The following is a 19,280-nucleotide window of genomic DNA, read 5'->3' as shown; positions in this document are numbered from 1 at the left end:
TTATTAAGCCAATTTCCGCCCATCAGGGAGTTCATCTTCTGGAAAATAGTAGGGCCTAAGTCATTTTATTAGCTAAATTATAATTTAGAAAAAGGACATAATCTTTTAATAAACTTAAATTGAAATAAAATTATTATCCGTGATTGTTTTGCAATCCAATGAATATGAGAGAGAATATAGAGGTAGGTATTTGTTTGTCACATCAGTAACGCCTCATTATTAGATTGTATTGAATTCAATTGAAAATTGTGCAAAAATTTAAAAAATTTTAACGTTAAAGAATACCATCCCTTTAGAAAATAATATATAAAAACTTAAATGATTTTGTATACGAGCTTTTAAAGTTTAAAGTTTGTTGACTTGCTTGATTGATTGTTGGGGATTTGATTGATTGTTTTTGAATTAAGATTTCCATTTATGGTTGTTTATCTTTATGTTTTATTTGCTTTTGAGATTGGATTTTTATATGAATTTAGTAAGACTCTTTTTTGAGTCTTGTTTGAAAAAGGTGCTCTGTTTTCCCCTGTTTCTACTTTTGCAGTTGTTTTATAGCATTTTGTAGGCGACAATTGTCACTTTTTTCTCATTGTAGAAACCCTTTTAGTCTTCAATTGAGAAGACTCAAAATCAAATTATCTCATGAGTGATTAACGATGTTTCAATTTCAAGTATATTGAGTGATTGGAGCTAGAGCAAATGAGGCATGAAAGTTTTGTTGTTTAATCAGTGTTGATTGGTTTTCTTTTTCCCGCTTTCTTGCACTCTTAGAGTGCTACTTTGCCTTGAAGGTATGGAACGGTCAACAGGCCGGAGCAGCGGCGGTTTTAGTTGCGGATACCATAGATGAATCTCTGATCACATGGATGTGCCTTAGAGAGCACTGATGCAGATGGATATGTAGAGAAAATTGGAACCCCTCGGCGCTGATAGAGCCTCCTTGGCGAGAGCTTGAAGCAGGCCTTGAAAAAAGGAGAAAGACGACGTGATAAAATTGGACTGAAGCAGTCCCCCACCTGCCAAGAGTTGATATGAATTATGGACAAACAGCAACGACGAGTGTGGAACTTGCTGCGATGAGCAGATGAACTTTGTGAAAATTTCAAGGCCAGCTCAAATCCTGGAGAAGGGAGGCTACACTTTTGTTTATACCATACTACATTACCTGATTTGTCCTCAGGCTTTTATTCTCAGCATCAATGCAAGTCTCAGTGCATAACCACGGAACATGTTTGGGAGAAGGACAAGGACGATTGGTTTTTCGAGAATAGAGCAGCTTTGGGCAGCACGAGTCGCCACGAAGCAACCAGTCCTGTGTTTGGTGAGATTATGTGACTGATTTTATATCAAACGCTCCTTGAAGAAGAAGAAGATAGCAAAGAGTGCGCCGAGAATGTCATGGAATCTCTTGGTGGTCACATGATTGATTAGTTGTGCTAAATGGAACTCACTGTTTTATTCTAATGATTTTAATCTTATTGACTCAGGTCTGCCCATTGAGAGATCAAGAAAGTGTATGGGGGTCCTGAAGCTGGGTGAAAATTATGCTGAAACTCAGCTGGAACTCCAGGTAATTCAACTTCCAGAAAAACAAAATGTTTTTTGGCTCAATTTAGAGAACTCCTGGCAGCATCATTAACTTATTGTTTCTTCTGTTTTATTTTTGAATTGAGGTTGGTCGAGGATCTCCTGGCGATGTCCCATCTTGCCAACCTGGTCATCAATAATGTCAATATCAGGTTTGTAATTTATCAATCACATTTTTGTAAACTTTTGGGTTGTATTGGTCATTTTTAGTGATAAACCCCAATCCAGGTTTCAGTTCCAACTCTAAACAGTCCAGTTCTGGTTCCATGGGATATGGGCGGATACCCAACCGCCCACCCCTAGTTTTGGTAGATCTGGAGACTAATGAGTACCTGAAAGGAATGGCGATTGTTGGTAGGACACCAAACCACATCACTACTTGCAAGGTACACATCTAAATTTTACAAGCAGCATAGATATTATATGTTCCTTACGAATTGTCAAGTGATAAAAAAAAAAAAAAAAAAAAAAAAAAAAAAAAAAAAAAAGGGGCAAGTTAAGCAGATAGATATGCCGCTTACAACCACCAATAACAAGCATCAGGCGAAGCACAAACTTTACATGATTCGTGCCTCTAAGATCAATACCCTAATCTATTTTTATGCTAAGCGACTTTTGCAGAAAAAATTTCTAAAGCAACTTATACACAAAAATACTTTCGAATTTATAAGATAGATCGACACAACCACACAGATTTTCTTCATCCTCTATCGTGCCTCTTTTGGGCAAACCTTTGAGTTATATGTATACAGACTTATTATTCACAGGACCGTTTCTTTTCCGCTTTGTAGATACACAAGTCAGCTCTAATGTAGGTTCAAAGAATACCGTAATCAACACAAATAAAAGGGCCAGTGAGTGATGCATACGTAAAAATCAGATGCTGCTTTACCTTGTTATATTTATATTTTCCAAGAAATTAAATGTTGTTCTTACGACTAGCTTTAACAAAAAAACTCGTATGTCATGTAACCAGAGATTTAATTAAGGTAACTCTATTTTACAGACAATAAAATTTGTACTTCAGCCAATGTCCCTTCCGAGTTATACTTCGTTCTAATGTTTCTCACCCTAAAGTTCAATTAATAGAAAATGGTATCTCATAAATAAGATCCTGGAAGCTCTCTTATGAATTGTCAAAGTAAAAAAAAAAAAAAAAAAAATGAAAATTAAGTTTGATATTATCTTAAATTTGTTGGTAACAATTAACAACAAGATGGATATTATTAGTTCATATTTTAGCATTTCTAATTGATTAAATTTGGCTTAGGGAAGTTAATTAGTTGAATATTTTATGAAGATAGTACAATAAATGGCAAACCCATATCATAATCCAATTAATTCCATCCTAAAATAACAGTGTTATAAAGTAGAGCAACAACTAAGAAACTTACTAGGGTCCAGAACTTCACTGCCTAAATACAATAGCTGCTCCGATGACATGTGGTAAGTTTTTCACACAACCGTCTCACCTGTACTTTGAAATTGTTACAGGGATTGTGCAAGCACGCTCTCAAGGGCTCTAAAATGCCGGCGTAACAATCATCACTTTGTGGGATTTGTCGGCCAAGCTTTTTAAAAATGTCCACTATTACAGCATTGCCCCAACAGAATTTTTAATAATTTTTTATCGAACAAGCAATCACTCCTCTTCAAGCGGATAAAAATTCCAATGCTCCAATGCAATCACATTTCGGATCAAGCATTATGTTTCTTCAGTTATTTAATGCATGTGATTCGCAGTTCAGCTCTTTTCAGACTATTTCAAAGATTTTGTGTCAAACCGCTAAACTTCACTCCTAACTTGCAACTTGACTGCTAAAGTAATCTATGCTGCTTTTTGACTCCACTGGTGGATGATTTCGGACATCTATTGCGTGAAGTTCTCCTGGGTACGTATACTTTCCTTGGTGGCTCTTTTTGATTTTGATTTGCCTTTTCTAGCTATTAAAGCGTGTCATACAAATCGGTGAAATGTTTAACCTTGATCTCTCTCATATTTTGCGGAAACGGAGGACAAAAATTTACAAGAAAGTTCATGAAAGTGAGATATGTCGAAGGGGAGGAATTAACTCATCCTCGGTCACTGGCATGGAGCTCCATCTGGCTGTTTCGTTAGAATGTGTGTGCACAACATTTTATGCTTTTACTCTCGCTTCAATATTTGCAACCTAGCACGACTTGCATGTCGATAAAGTGAAAAAGTTTTTTATTTTTATTTCTCACTTTTTATGACTTTTTTACATATGTCATAACACCCTTAAGTGGTTTAGGGAATAAAGTTCTTTCCCAATTTGTTTTGTGGTCCAAACTGTTGACAGAAAAAGTTTTCAAGCTTCAATGCAGTAGATTATGGTCTGCATATTCTGGGAATGCAATTTGAAGAACAACTGGCCGAGCTACTTGCACTCAGTTAAGTCGACTTGCTAACCAACTTGCATTTTGTTATGCAAGTTGCTGAACAACTTGCATGCAGTTAAGCAGTTGTTGATCAACTTGCATGCAACAAAGAGGTGTGTTCTTCGGTTATGATCGAATGGTGAAGAATGAATTTCTTTGTTTCTGAATAAACGGTGTAGATTTAATTTGACAAGAGTTGGTACTCTACCTTGGGCATATATAGTCATAAGTGTGCACTGCTTTTTTTACTCAAGTAAATGGAATAAAACAGCACAGTTTCTAGAATCTTTACTCTGTTCTTTATTTTTTTTTCTTCTCTTTTTTTTGTTCTCATGGTATCGAGCTATGATATCACTCAATGGCAGATCCTAAAACCTCTCACCCTCAGTTCTTCCTGCACTAAAAGCTTATAGCTAGAAGGCTTTGTTCAATATAAACCTTGCCATCCTACCTTTATTATTTCTGAAACGTGAATCAAAACAAACTTAATCAAGAACACTTATATGGAAAAAGATTGATCAGTTGTTATTTAGCTGTTGTATCCACCATTTCAACACTATGTTCAGGCACATTGCTAATTGTTATACAACATTTGATATAGGCATGCAATAGAGATGCATTTTCTAACAGATTCTAAGGCTAGGATCTTACACCTAAGAAATCAATTACAAACGACTAGGAAAGATAGCCTAACGTAAATGATTATGCTTAAAATGAAAGAGACTGCTGATTCTTTGACCACCAATGATATGGTTGTAACTGATGAAGAGTTGCTTTTATACGTTCTTGATGGGCTTGGAACTAAATATGATGCAATGGTAGCCACTTTAACTGCTAGGAGTAGAGAAAGTATCATTACAAAGCACAATTCCTGTTACATAACAGGAAATGAGACTGGAAACAACACTCTGCCTATTAGGTTTTCATGAAGCCACTACTTTCTTGGCAAACAAACAGCCTTCCAACTCTCAACTAACCACGTCATGTTAAACACCTTAGGACAACAACAAATCAATCTATACATCCTCACTCCCAAAGTCAACTGAACCTAAACACCCTACCTCTACTATATCCAAATTTTGGCAGAGGTAGAGGAAGAGGCCGAAACTTTTAACAACCTAGACTATTTTTTCAATTGTGTGGAAGAATGAACACATGGCTTTATAATGCTATCACGCTTGATACTTCCTTTCAAAGAAATCAAAATCATCGACCACAATTGGAACAGAGTAAATATCTCACAGTAGCATACTCAATCCACAACTCCTGAAGTGTTCTTTGCAAACACTCATCCAGTTACTCAATTATGCCAAGTCAGTCCTACTAGACTCTTCACTAGTGCACATCATCCATAACTCTTTCAGAACAACACTCCAGTAACTCTCTTTTTCTGGACCAATTTTTCACAACAGCACTATGGACACTCAGAGAAAATGAGTTGAAAAAGCAGACTGCAACAACTTAGCCAAATCAGATAGATGCTCCTCAACAGTTTCAGATCTGAATTGGTTTATTGACTCGGTGCCACTCATATATAATAGCATCTTCAAAATCTCTCAGTCAAAAATCAGTACAGTGGAACTGAATCTCTACAAGTTGGGATGGGAAGTGTCTTGACATCTCTCATATAGGTTTGACTATCTTACCTTCCTTTTGTATGAACAAATCTTTCAACTTAAAACATACAATGTGTTCCACAGTGGACTAAGAACCTATTGAGTATTTCAAAAATTACAAGAGATAATATGCTAGTTGAGTTCTCTGGTGATGATATGTTTAAAGGACAAGACTTCTTAGGTTGTGCTTCTTAAGGATCCTTACACAATGGGTTGTATCAACTGACATTCCAGTGGAAATAGGGCTTGCTGACAACAAGATCTACCTCATTATAGTCTTCTCTTTTACAACAACCACAAGCAAAAACCTCCTTTTTTGGACTTTCCTACTTACATAATTCCACTGGATAAAAAGACTCCAGTATGTACCCACCATAAAGAAAATAAAACCAAGCCCAGCATCTATTAGTGAAGGAGATTTATGGCATAGGAGAAGTAGCCATCCTCATGTTTCTGTCCTTAACTCTCTAATACAAACATGGAATGTAAAGGACAACATTAATAAAGTTCAGTCATATGGCAAGCTTCACCAAAACATTTTTCCTTCATCACATTCTCGAGCAACTAAACCTTTTGAGTTGGTATATGCGGATGTTGGGGGACCTACCCCTAAATTCAGTACTATATAAGATATTACTTACTTGTAGTTGATGATCATACCAAATACTCCTGGATTTATCCCTCAAACTGAAATCAGAAGTAATCTTAGTTGTTAAACATTTTATAAGCTCGTAGATCACGATTGACAACAAAAGAAAATTGTCAGTCAGACTGGGGAGGAGAGTTCAAACCTCTTGCGTTTTTCTTTGCTCAGTAACGGATCCATTTTCGGCACCCTGTCTATACGCATCAGCAGAAGGGTAGGATTGAACTCACACCATCATTTTACTGAAATGGACTCACATTACTAGCAAATAGCCTCCATGTCATTACAATTTTGGTGGTTTGCTTTCCACACTATCGTGTACCTGTATTAATAGATTACCATCCTCAGTTTTGCAGCATCAAACTCCCTTCTACCTTTTGTTTCACAAATTACCAGACTACAACTTTCCGCATCTTTGATCATCAATGCTTTCCCTTTATTAGACCATACAAAACACAAATTTGCCTTTCATTCTGACATGTATTCTCCTTGGGTACAACTCTAATCACAAGGGCTACTTATGTCTTAACACTCATGGAAGAGTTTACACCGTGCAAAGTGTTCAATTCAATGAAAAAATCTTTCCTTTTGCTAAGATTTTTCTATCCTTCATACTTTAGCAACCAAGGCATCCTCCTTGTCTTCTTCACTCAACCTTGGAAGCTCCTGTCACCATTCATAATTAGAATGTTTCTTCCACACACCTAACACAAAATCTATCTGCCAGGTCACTTCCCAGTCCTCAGCTCCACCTTTAATATTGAAGTGATCTCAGTTCTACACCACTCAAGTACCTTCTTCCCAAGATCAACCTACCCACAACAACTGTCTAGAACACACACCTATGATACCCAAAGAAAGTAGTAGCCCTTTTAGTACCCTCACTCCTCATGAATCCCATACAAAACCTAATAGTATAGCATCAGCTTTAACTAATCCTCTTTGGTGCAAGCTATAACTGCCAATCATGAGCTCTCCAACATAATCAAACTTGGTCTCTAGTTCCATATACTGAGGATATGACCCTTGTTGGCAATAAGTGGGTCTTTAAGGTGAAACTAAACTCTGATGTAGTGTTCAACGTTACAAGGCAAGACTTGTTGCCAAAGATTTCATCAACCCTTTTAGTGGATTATTAAAACTTTTCTCCAGTAATCAAAGTTTCCACCATTCGAGTCATTCTATCTTTGCGGTCAGCCATGGTGAAGGTTCAATAAGTTGATGTTAATAACGCCTTTCTCAATGGCTACTTACGGAATCAATTTACAGCCCAACCAGAAGGTTTGGTTGATCCTTACAAACCTCAGCATGTCTATAAATTACACAAGGTGCTGTATGGTTTAAAACATGCACCATGTGCCTGGTATGACAATCTAAAGGTTGCTTTATTACAATATAATTTCATGAACTCTACCTCTGATTCACACCTCTTCTATTACCATAATGGCACAAAGTTGTGTACTCTTGTTTACTCGATGATATCTTACTCAGGGAAATGACACTTCAGTAATTCAACAAGTAATTGCCAACTTGGATCACATTTGGCCTAAAAAATACTGGCCCTATAACTATTTTCTTGGCATTTCAGTAGTTCATACTAGTCTGGACTGCTTCTTAATCAAAGCAAGTACGCGCAGGAAATTCTCCTCAATTGGCATGACTGACTACAATCCTTACTCCACTCCAATGGTTCTTGGGTCCAAATTAACCTTGATGAAGTCCTCTGTTTGAACACCCTCTATTACAAAGTCTTATTGGGGCCTTACAGTACCTCACCATGACCGACCTGACTCTCCTTTACGGTAAACAAACTAAGTTAATTCCTCAAGGCTCCAACTCTTAATCTACGGCAGACCTGCAAACATGTTCTCGCTATATAAGTGACTTCACACCAGGGTCTAGTGTTCAATAAAGGCTCTAGTCTACACTTGAAGGATATGTTGATGTGACTGGCGAGTAGCCATATGACCGTAAATCTACTAGTGGCTATTGTATCTTCCTTGGCTCCAACCTGATTCATGGTGCTCTAAAAAATAGCAGATGGTGCCTTATCCTCCACTGAAGCAGAATACTGCGCCTTAGCGCATGTTTATACTAAGATTGCTTGGCTTCAGAACCTGTTTCAGGAGCTTCATTGTCTCCATTCTCGGCCTCCTGTTCTTTGGTGTGAACACAAATGCTGGAGCTCTTGCCTCCAATCTCGTTTTCCAGCTGCCAACCAAGCACATCGAAATTGATGTGCACTTTGTGTAGGAAATGGTCAAAGCTAAATGCTTAGTTGTCCAATATGTTTCTTCCATTTTCCAAGTTGCAGTTTTTCTTACCAAACCTCTCTCTAGCTCTCGTTTTCTCACTCTTCGTTCAACTTCGTCTCTCTGCCTCCCAAATTTGAGCTTGAGTTGAACTAACTATCCTGAACAAGCTGCAAATTCAGTCAGTTGTTAGAGTTAAAATCAACTATGAGAGAAAAACAGACAGAATTAGAAGAGGTTGACAATAAAGCCAAACTGAGCTAAGTTATGCTTGAGGGATGATATGAACTTTTTTTTTTTTTTTTTTGTTGAGTTTCGCTTGAGGGCAGTGTGACATAAAAATTTTTTCAAGCTTCAACTCAAGCAGAGTATGGTCTGCATGATTCTGAGAATGCAACTTGAAGAACACTTGCTGAGCTATGTGCAGTCAGTTAAGTCAACTTGCTAACCAACTTGCATTCTGTTAATGTATGTTGCTGAGCAAATTGCATGCAGTTTAATGCATGTTAATCACTTGCATGCAGCAAGAGGTGTGTCTTGGTTATGATCAAATGGTGAAGAATGATTTCTTTGTTTTTGAATAAATGTGTGTAGATTTAAGTTGACAAGAGTTTTTACCTCACCTTCGGTTTATATAATCATAATGTGCTACTGCTTTTTTTGCTCAATAATTGAATAAAACAACAATAGTTTCTAGAATCTTTACTACTGTTTTTTTTTTTTCTTCTTCTCTTTGTTTGTTTCTCACAAAGCAAAAAAGGAAAACTTTCCTTATTTGGACAAACATTGGTCAGTCCCTTGTTGCTGACTTGGCACTATATTGTTAAGCAGAAATCCTTTTTTAATAAAACCTCTTCTTGAGTGTATGAATCTAATCTTTTGACATTTGTTTCATTGTACTCTAAATTTCTTACAGTTTTTCTCTTTAAGATTCAAGATTCATTTCCATATTTGTGCCAAAACCTCACCATATCAAACACGTTATTGGTAGCTCTTGGAACGTGGCTCTTTTGCTGATGCTGATGCGGGTGCGTGGTATCGATGCTTGAAGTTTGGTGGTTCACAAGTTGTTCTCAGTGTGTTCCCGACATGAAAAAGTCCAAGGAGTTGCTACACGTTAAGATTCAAATTTGTGCTAAGTGTAAAGTTGAACAGGGAGTCTTTTTTACTGTAACTTAGATCAACTTTAAATGTAATGTGTTTTTAACTTAGTGGATTGCTTCGATCTAGACAATTCTCATGGATGTATGCTAAAGTGATTTAGCTGAACCTGTATATAGATGTTTTTTTTTTTATTTTCCACACTTGTGTTTGATGTGTTTAAATGGAAATGTTTAATCTAGATAATTATTCCACTTCTCTTAAAATGGGTAACCACACTCTAAAATGAGTTTACTACAACTCTCTCCCCAACATAACCATCTCAATATTTGAAATACAAGAATATCTAAACTTTTTTAAAGAAAAAAAAATATAGTATGTGCGAGAGTTTGCGTAATTCGTAACAACAACAATCAGTGAATTGACTTATTGTCCTGATAAATACTATTAGAAAAGAAAATTGTAACAATATGTTTTCTCTAATAAATGTTAAACTACTTATTTTAGCTTTATTAGCCTGTTTTAATCAGTTTGATAGTGATACACTGTATAATTTGCTATCGTTTAATATGATGTAGTGTACATAAATTTAATGCAACATCACCTTCCACCATTCTGTTAGAATTATGTTCTTTCTTCTATATAATCAATCTCAATTAAAGAGAAAGTTAGAAGTGCAAAGGGAAAAAGAATAAAATAATTTGTTGGAAAACAAATATTTGTCCAGCAAAAGTCCATCAGAATTCTTTTCTTAACTTCTACATTAATAGAATCCTTCTTTGGCTGCATACTACATGAATATTTTATAATATTCTTTCTTCAAAAGTATAAAGCTCAAAAAAAAAAAGAATAAAATATATACTTGTATTACTGTGGTAATTAACTTGGGGTTAAGAGACTTCTATCCAACAACCCTAATCAGAATCTCGACTCAATGTTGTTCAACAGTAATAAAACTATAACAATATATACTTATAACAATCTACCATTTAATGTATGAGACAATTCAACTTCTACAGTTATAGACACGTGTTTTTTCAGTTCTTTAATAACAAAAACTTATGATAGCGATTTTTGCAACACTGGCCAGATTAAGGTTAAAACAACCTGAGATGTGGTCCAGATTAAATTACTGAAATAATATAGTGTTCTTAGTAACTAACGTATTAAAGAAAGCCTTCATGCCTTTATGTGCAAGATTTAACGTTAATACCTCTTCTTTATTAAACCCAAATACAATAACCCTATTAACAAAAAGCTCATGGATACCAAGTAATTTCCAAGCTTATATTGTTATGCCTAAAATCATAGACTGTCATCATCACCATCACTCAGATTTGAGCAGACTTCTACCACCAACAAGATTCAACAAGCACTCGAGGACAAGAATATTAGTTTTCAAAACTCAAACCGCCTCAAGGAAATATATTCAAACCACTTGTCTCAACTCTATTAATTTAAGGATAGGAATGGAGACTCTCAACGAATCATAAGGAAGGAGAACTCTTCACATAATCAAACTTGCAAAAACATTCATTACCTGAGCTGAAAAGAGTGTAAATAGGCAATACCCGCTCTATAAATGAGGTTAGACACTTGATTTCATAGAAAAAATAGCAAAGACAATATTAAAAGAGGACTGGTTTGTCATTCTCTTAGAAAACATCAGTATTGTAAGCTGGTTCGATCACTCTACTTGTAAATCTTTACTAGCAAATTAGAAAACAAACCATAATGCAATCACAATGGATGTAGACGTCACTTATAGCATCCGAACATTATAAACTTTTTTTTGTCAACTTTAATTTACGACTTGCATGCAACTACATCACAGTATCTTAATCACTCCTCACAATCCACTCACGTGTAACTCTAGCATTTGCACATGCAAGTTTTTGGTGTCAAATCACTCATCAACAGATATCATATATATTAAATTAACAGATCACTAGGTATCTGAAAAATAAAATTTATTTAATCATTAGATAAACTATGGTGTAATTTATATATTTTAAGATGCTATTCACTAACAATTAATAATATGAATCAACCTCGTACATTATTAAAAACAATATTTTATCGGTTGGTAACCTGGTATAAATTCATGATATAATTTATTAAAAGCAGGAAAAAGTTTGGTGGACAGAACATTTGTAATACTATAATTAGAAAAATATAATTAAAAAGAAGAAGTATTACTGTAATAAATAAATATTACTAGTGAGAAATCGATAAAATTGTTCACTATTTAATGGTCTAATGTAAATGATAAAATATATTAATGGCTATTGAGATTAAGAAAAAAAAAAAGAATTTCTTTTAGATAACCATCTCAATATTAAAATACAAAAATACAAAACTTTGTTTAGAAGAAAAAAAAGAAGTACGACAATTGTTGTGCGAGAGTTTACGTAATTCGTAACAACAATCATGTGAATTGACTTTATTGTCCTAATAAATACCAGTAGAAACGAAATAGTAACAATAAGTTTTCCTCTAATAAATGTTAACTACTTAGTTTTACTTTGTTTGAATGTTTTTAATCAGTTTGATAATGTATGCACTATATAATTTACTATCGTTTAATAGATTTAGTGTTACATAAATTTAATGCACATCACTCCACCATATCTGTTAGAATTATGTTCTTCTTCTATAATCAATCTCAATTAAAGAGAGAGTTAGAATTGTAAAAGGAAAAGAATAAAATGTTTCTTGGAAACAAAATTTCTCCCAGCAAAAGTCCATCAGAACTTTCCTTAACTTCTACACTTCAAGAACCCTTCTTTGGCTGCATACTTGATATGCTATATTTATAATATTCTCTTTAAAAGTGTAAAGCTAAAAAAAAGAATAAAATATAAACTGATTTTTTTTCAACAAAAAGCTGATGTGGTGGGTCATGTGAGAATAAGATAATTTTGGAACAGTTTCATAATTTCAAGAAGTTGTTTTATTATATAATTGAGTTGTGCTCAAAATGAAGAAGAAGAGAGAAAGACCCAGAAAGAAGGAAGAAAGAAAAGAAAAGTAAAAAGAGAAGAGAGGAAAATATGTTTGCCGAGAGGAGAGTGAAAGTAAAGCAAAAATGGAGGATAAGTTTGAAATAGATCACTCCCATTTGGTTTCGGTAACACATGCATGGGGTTTAATTGGTGAAGTTCTTCATCTTTTCTTCAATTTAAGTGCGGTTTTGTTGATTCTTGGTTTTCCTTTGTGTTAGGTGTGAAGAAAAGAGTGCTTGAGGCTTCAATTTTAGTTCGGCTGTGCTGAATTGGTGAGTGGCAAAAACCAAAACCTCTTTCTCAATATTCAAGCTTGCATGTGTGTATTGAGATGGACATTTAATTGGGTTTTGAAATGGGTGTTGAAATTAGGTGTCAATTGTTGAGTTTTGTTTTGAAAATAAGAATGAGTTTACTGCATGGATACATTGCATCCAATGTTTGAATCACGGGCTGCATGTCATTCCTTTAAGATTTTGGTTGAAATCCTTAGAATTTTCTTTTAAATTGAATAATCTGTATGTTTAGTACCAAAATGGGTGAAATCTCAATTGGTGAGTGGATCAAACCAAAATTCTTCTTTAAAACTTAAATTTATCTGCATGTTAAGTAATGTGCCATATCTGCCGTTTGTTGCATCTTGCTTTTAAGTGCGATTTCTTTGCTTGCATGTCCTCGCTGAACATGGAATGAGTGAAAATGTCTCAGATTTGACTTAATAAAGTTTATTGTGTTCATGCTGTCGCCAAGATTCTAAAATAAATCATGTTGCATGTTTAGTATGTTGAGATCTGGTTATTTTGTGAAACTGTTTAAAAATCTTTTCCCTTCATGCTTCGGCTGGGTTGTTACCAGTGTTTGTGTAGTAATAAAATGGCGGTTGTGTTGCTGGAGCATATCTTGATGTTTTGGGGTTGGACAGTAGACTTGATGGTGTTGGAAGTATGTTTTTAAATGAAATAAATAGCTTAAAAAAAAAAAAATTGGGTGTGACGTGTTTCTTATTTACTTATATATCTCGGCTGAACTGGTTGGATGAAACTGCACTAATCTTGGTTCAAAAAGTGATTTCAGGCTGCATGTTCTCTTTATATGGAGTGAACGCTTAAATGAAACGAAAATGGTAAGGTAGAGAGAAGCTGGGCCCGACGGGACTATTCTTGGGAATTTTCTGGCTGTGTTGAAATGCTAAGTTTGAGTCATGCATGTGTGAATCGTAGGGTTATCAAGAGGTAGTTTAAGAGGGGAACATGAAATGCTCAAAATTTCCTTTTAATTGAAATTACCCGTGAAATATCCATAAAGAAACTGCTATACCCTTTGCTTACACGTGTGAAAATGTGGTCCAGCCTGCAAAGGATTATAAGAGTCTTGAAGTGATAAAATTAGTCTAATATCTATATATATGATTGAATTAATTTTTTCCAAAATTAATAATTAATACTTGTCAGTTATAATATTGGTGGCTTCTCCAAACACACTCTCATCAATTTCCTTTTCTAGTCAGTTATTTTTTATTCATCATTTCTGCCATGATCCCGTCCGCATTTTTAAGCTCTTCACCTACTTTTTTTTCCCTCTTTTTTATTTATTTATTTTTTACTTTTCTTTAATTTTTGCAATGTTGTGACTTGTGAACAAAATTAAAAATATTTATTATTAGTGAATTTGATTACAAAATAAGTATTTCGTGAATTTTATCTTATTTTTCATTAATCAAATATCATTACCTAAAATGAAAGCCTTGGCAAATTTCTTACATTCGGACTTTAAATTAAATATGCGAATCATTATATAATTTGTCAGCTTATTGGTCGAAGTTTAGTATTTTTTTGTTATTAATACAAATCAATATTATAATTGTAATATATATATTTAAACCGTCTAATTTTTATATTATTAAGAAACAAATATATTTATTTTTCATTATTTTAGGCAAAGTCAAGTACTCACATTGGCTACTCCCTTCTTGAAGCAGTTGAGTTGTGAAAAGATCAACGCAGCCCAGCTCCGGGGTGAGTTTTTTAACTGTATTTTATACAAAATTTGAATTCTACAAATAGTTCTCCTGGGTCCTGTTTTTATATATTTTAGAATAACTCATCTCCGATAGAATTCGTTCACGGTTATGGGAGGCGCTGCTGAACTGAAGAGTTGGGCCAACCGGAGGATACAACAGAGAAAGCAAAAAACTGCCAGTTTATGGAAAATTTTTTGCTAGTTTATGAAAGGAAAGACTCAAATCAACCCACCTGAGGCACCAACCTTAAACCCGAAATCGGGTTGATATTGGCCACAGCCGTTGAATGTTGGAGTTGTCGATTACTTCAACATAATGGGTAACGCAGACGCACTCGGGGGTTCTGTCGTAGGATTTCTTTAAGTTACTAATTCTTTATTGGGTTGGGTTTAGGAATAGAAATCCTATAAACTAGGTTTAAGGAATCCTTATAAAACTAGGTTTAATCTCTTAAACCTAGTATATAACATATTTTTCTCTTATTATGAAAGTGATAGCAAATCATAGGGCATGCAATTCATTCATTGTAAATGAGAGAGGTGAGACATATTGCAATAATATTAACTCAGCTGGACGTAGTCCACATGGGTAAACCAGGGTAAATCGCGCGTGTTATTTTCTTGTTTACTATTTGATTTGTTTTATTATTATATTTTGTTTTTGTTATTGTCTCTGTTTCGTTCATTGAATACCCTTTGACAGAAGTCTATGAGAAACAGGTGAAGTTGTACGAAGCTGCCAAGGTAGATAATGTTATTCCATCCGCAACTTTTTTTTTCAGAGTGATAAAACTGTGGAGAGCTTGCTTCAACTTCCTATATGAAACTGTTGACTCCAGCAATACATTGCTCCATGTGGCCGCGAGTTTTGACAGCAGGAAGACTGTGGTTCATTGCTCAGATCGGTCTACCAATTCTCGATAGGAAGAACTCGAAAGGAGATACTGCTCTGCATGTGCTGCAAAGCTGGACATTTATCCACTGAAGAGCTCTCATTTGTCCATTTTTAACTTCAAAGGATGTGAGTTGCAAGTCAGCGAGGATGATTGCAATTCACCGTTATCATTTCGACTACGGATCACGAAGATGATTATGATAGATCATTCTTTCTTGATAACGAATGAAGATGGAAATACTGCTTTGCAAGAGGCTTGATAAATGGTCATACATCCGTTGCTAAGCGTTAATCGAAGCAGATCCTCAAGTTTCTTTCAATCTAAACAATGAAAGTAAGACTTCTTTGTGTCTGGCTGCTGACGCTGGTTCCTTAATATGTCTCAAATCTATGTTAGAGTCAACTGAAGCTGTGAACCCAGAAGAAACTTAAAGGAAAATCACCTATCATGCTGCCATTCTCAGTGCTACTGCCGTGCAAAGACGGCGACCGGTAATGACCTGGAATACTATGAACATTTAACTCTCTATTGATGTGGTTAAACCTCTAATGACAAGGATTATTTATTATTTATTTATTATTATTTTTGTTTTTATGAAATGCAAAATATCTTGAAATATATTGTGGAAGGAGCCAAAGTTCATCATCGGAAGAGATGAAGAGGAGACGGTGCTTCACCTGGCTGCATCTGTTGGTTATCTTGAGACTGTTGACTACTTGTTAAAACACTTTTCTTTTACTGCTGTTCAGAGGACAACAGAGCCCTTTCCAATTCATATGGCGGCTATTGAAGACATGTTTCCGTTGTTGAGAAGCTTCTTTCTAAACGCCCAGATCCTTGAAAGATGCTCGACAGTAATGACCAAATTTCCTGTGCAATTTTGCAAGGAAGAAGGGATTTCCCCATCAAGATTATTATTGTTCAACATCAGCACACTAAGGGAAGCTAAGGAGCCAAATGAACTTGGAATGCTGCCAGTTAATGTGTTGTTTGACATATCAATCCCCCATAACATTCGAGATTTGTGCCAACAGTTGGGAAGTTCACCATACAACTTATTGCTCCGAAGGGAGAGAACTTGCAGACCTTCTAGTTCACACATTGATGAGGGGACTTTTCCGTCAAGACGATTCCAGGAAAGATACAGTCTTTGCAGCCTTGGCACTAGGCTGCCAATATTTTCAGGCAAGGATCCTGAAAATAAGTTGTCCTGAAGAGAGATCTCAGATGCATTTGTGGACCAAACCGGGAAAGGGCCCTCAAAATGATTAGAACCCAAATCAAGGGCCCTTAAATTTGGAAATTCCAAATGGTGTGGCAGCTTTCCCTGGATCTGGTTATTTGATAAAATCAAATAGGTGATTTGAGAAGATAGTTTTGAAAACCAGTCCCCTGGAATAGTGTCCGAGATTCCAGCATTTCTAAGGCTAACAGAGGCAAGTTCACTTTGAACTTGAAGCCATAAAGGAAAGAAAGGACCCACCAGGCAGTTGTCAAAGTGAATAAATTTGAGCCTGAAAGGAGGAACCCACTTGTAGGAAACATTGAAAACCAAGTACCTGGTTGGTTCTGTTGTGATTGTGACATATTCTAATCTTCCAAGCTTCATCATATGTGCTTCGCTTAAGATTCCTGTCCAGGAATTCTCCATCAGGTCGGCATGAACGAGCTCAGAGAGTTGGCCGAAACTTTCAGGAATCGTGCAATTCATCCTGTTGTAGGAGAGGTCCAATGTTTTCAATGATGACAAGCTTCCTATAGATGATGGAATTGAACCCCAGAAAGAGTTGCCAGAAAGGACTAGAAATTTCAGATTCTTAAGATTTCCTAATGATTCGGGCAATTCTCCTTCCAGTGAATTAGAACTTGATCAAGAAATACTAAGTTGTTTGGCCTGTTTGAGAAACCACCCAAAAACTCCTGAATCTCACCGTTCAAATTGTTTGCAGAAAGATCTAAACTCTTCAGCCTGGAAAGATTTCCAAAGAAACTTGGAATTTCGCCTCCAAGGTCCAAATTGTTAGACAAATCAAGAACTTCAAGAAGTTTCAGGTTTGCAAACTCACCAGGAATGGGACCATTAAAGAAATTCCATCTGAGATACAGCTTGGAAAGGCTTGTAAGGTTGAATAACCATTCAGGGATTTCAGAATTAAAAGAATTTTCTGACAAATCAAGAACTGAAAGTGAAGTGAAGTTAATGAATGGCAATGAAAGTGGAACCTGAAGTTTACACCAATGCAGACGTAGCTCCACCAGGGCAGAAAGTTTATTTAATGCTTGCAGCCAATCAGTTCCAGCACTATCCAGTTTCACAAATCCTAAGTTAAGGTACTTCAAGGAAGTGAGACCTGAAATCCAGTTTAGATTCTCAGCGCGCGACTCCGGTGGACGAGTACTGCTGTATGAATCTGCATAGAGATCAAGGTACTTCAAACTTGACAAATTTCCAAGCTGAGGAGGAATCTTTCCACCAAATGATGAAAATGACAGATTGAAATAGATCAAGTTCTTAAACTGACCAAAGAACTCAGGAATTTGGGTTCCTTCAAAGTCATTCATGCTCAAGTCCAAGCACTTTAAATGTTCCAGTTGCAACAAAGCAGGATTGATTTTTCCACCCAAACAAGACCTCTTATAAACCGTTGGATCACCTACTCCACCATTAATTAACTGATACGGATTCCTGAGGTTGAGATTGGTGACACGACCAGTTCGGTTGCTGCATTCGATGCCATTCCATTTGCAGCATTCTTCACCTGTCCAAGAAGAAAGCCTGCCAGAAGGATCAGTGAGGGTTGTTTTGAAGGAGAGAAGCCCCTCTCTCTCGGAGTCTAGGCATAAGATACTGATATTTGCATCACTGAAACATAGCTTAATGATATCTAGACAGAAAAGTGCTGCGAAATACAACAGAAAAACTGGCAAAATGGGAAGATGAGTTGAGCTGAAACCAACGCTGACACCCATTTATGCCTTCTGAATTCTGACTGTTTTTGTTTACAAAAAACACTATTGCACCCAAAATAAACTCACAAAAGTTCGGACTATACCAATAATAGCTACTTCCGAGTTCTGACTAACTGTTAAAAGACAAATTCGCGATGCTATGAAGTGAAAAGTTTTGAAATTATATATTTCACCAATTAATTGAACGGTGATTAATGAGAAGAATCATGATATTAGTATTCGAGAATTTTCATATATATTTGAGAACAGATATAGTATAGACTCAGGAGAAAGTCCAAATTCATATGTCTATAAAAGAGAGAAGATAAGAACGGTGGGAAAGAGATTGTGTGCTGTGTCCATTAACCTGGTGGAAATGCCCACTCATAGAAGTGGAGTAAAGGCTTTGAGTCACGGAATAATAATTCTGACACCGTTTTGAGATGCACCAGCTAAAGGGATAATATAATTTACAGTGCAAAACCTAACAATTCTATACTAAAATCTAAAATTTGTATAGTTGCAAAACCATTATGCAAACTATAATCATTATGATGTTTTCTTTATGTTGATTAGTTTTGCCACATTACTAAAAGTGATTATTTTATAAAAATTGTATAATTTCAAAAATATAAGAGAAGATACATTAATGAGTTCGAAGAGGTATTCGTATATTCTTTTTGTATAGAAGACGTGCAAATAACCATTCAATAAAAACATCTTATGTCAACTTAAATTTATTACTTGGATGGTTATTGATGGATTGTAGGATGGGTTTTTTTTTTTATTATTATTTTTTTTGGCAACAAGAA

At 35.5% G+C, this 19,280-nt stretch overlaps 2 protein-coding genes across 2 annotated transcripts; both read right to left on the bottom strand.

Annotated features, from left to right (window-relative positions):
* Window positions 1-16,291: 16,291 nt before the first annotated feature.
* LOC116130442 (receptor-like protein EIX2) lies at window positions 16,292-17,230 on the bottom strand. Its single transcript, XM_031416190.1, has one exon. It carries the CDS (start codon window positions 17,228-17,230, stop codon window positions 16,292-16,294), a length of 939 nt encoding a protein of 312 aa, XP_031272050.1.
* A 107-nt stretch (window positions 17,231-17,337) lies between these two features.
* Window positions 17,338-18,502, bottom strand: LOC116130449 (receptor-like protein EIX1). The gene is made up of 2 exons (XM_031416199.1): window positions 18,042-18,502; window positions 17,338-17,930 (listed from the first exon to the last, which is right to left on the bottom strand). Exons 1-2 carry the CDS (start codon window positions 18,487-18,489, stop codon window positions 17,347-17,349), a joined length of 1,032 nt encoding a protein of 343 aa, XP_031272059.1. The 5' UTR covers window positions 18,490-18,502; the 3' UTR covers window positions 17,338-17,346.
* Window positions 18,503-19,280: the final 778 nt, after the last annotated feature.

Source organism: Pistacia vera, unplaced genomic scaffold (genome assembly GCF_008641045.1).
Source record: "Pistacia vera cultivar Batoury unplaced genomic scaffold, PisVer_v2 Contig220, whole genome shotgun sequence".
In the NCBI taxonomy this organism is placed as follows: Eukaryota; Viridiplantae; Streptophyta; class Magnoliopsida; order Sapindales; family Anacardiaceae; genus Pistacia; species Pistacia vera.
This window is presented reverse-complemented; position numbering and strand designations above follow the sequence as displayed.

Coding starts and splice junctions, on each gene's coding strand:
- LOC116130442 (XM_031416190.1), bottom strand. CDS start 17,230: ATGAATTGCACGATTCCTGAAAGTTTCGGCCAACTCTCTGAGCTCGTT.
- LOC116130449 (XM_031416199.1), bottom strand. CDS start 18,489: ATGGGTGTCAGCGTTGGTTTCAGCTCAACTCATCTTCCCATTTTGCCA. Junction 17,931..18,041: donor CCAAATTCCTGAGTTCTTTG/GTCAGTTTAAGA, acceptor ATCTCTATGCAG/ATTCATACAGCAGTACTCGT.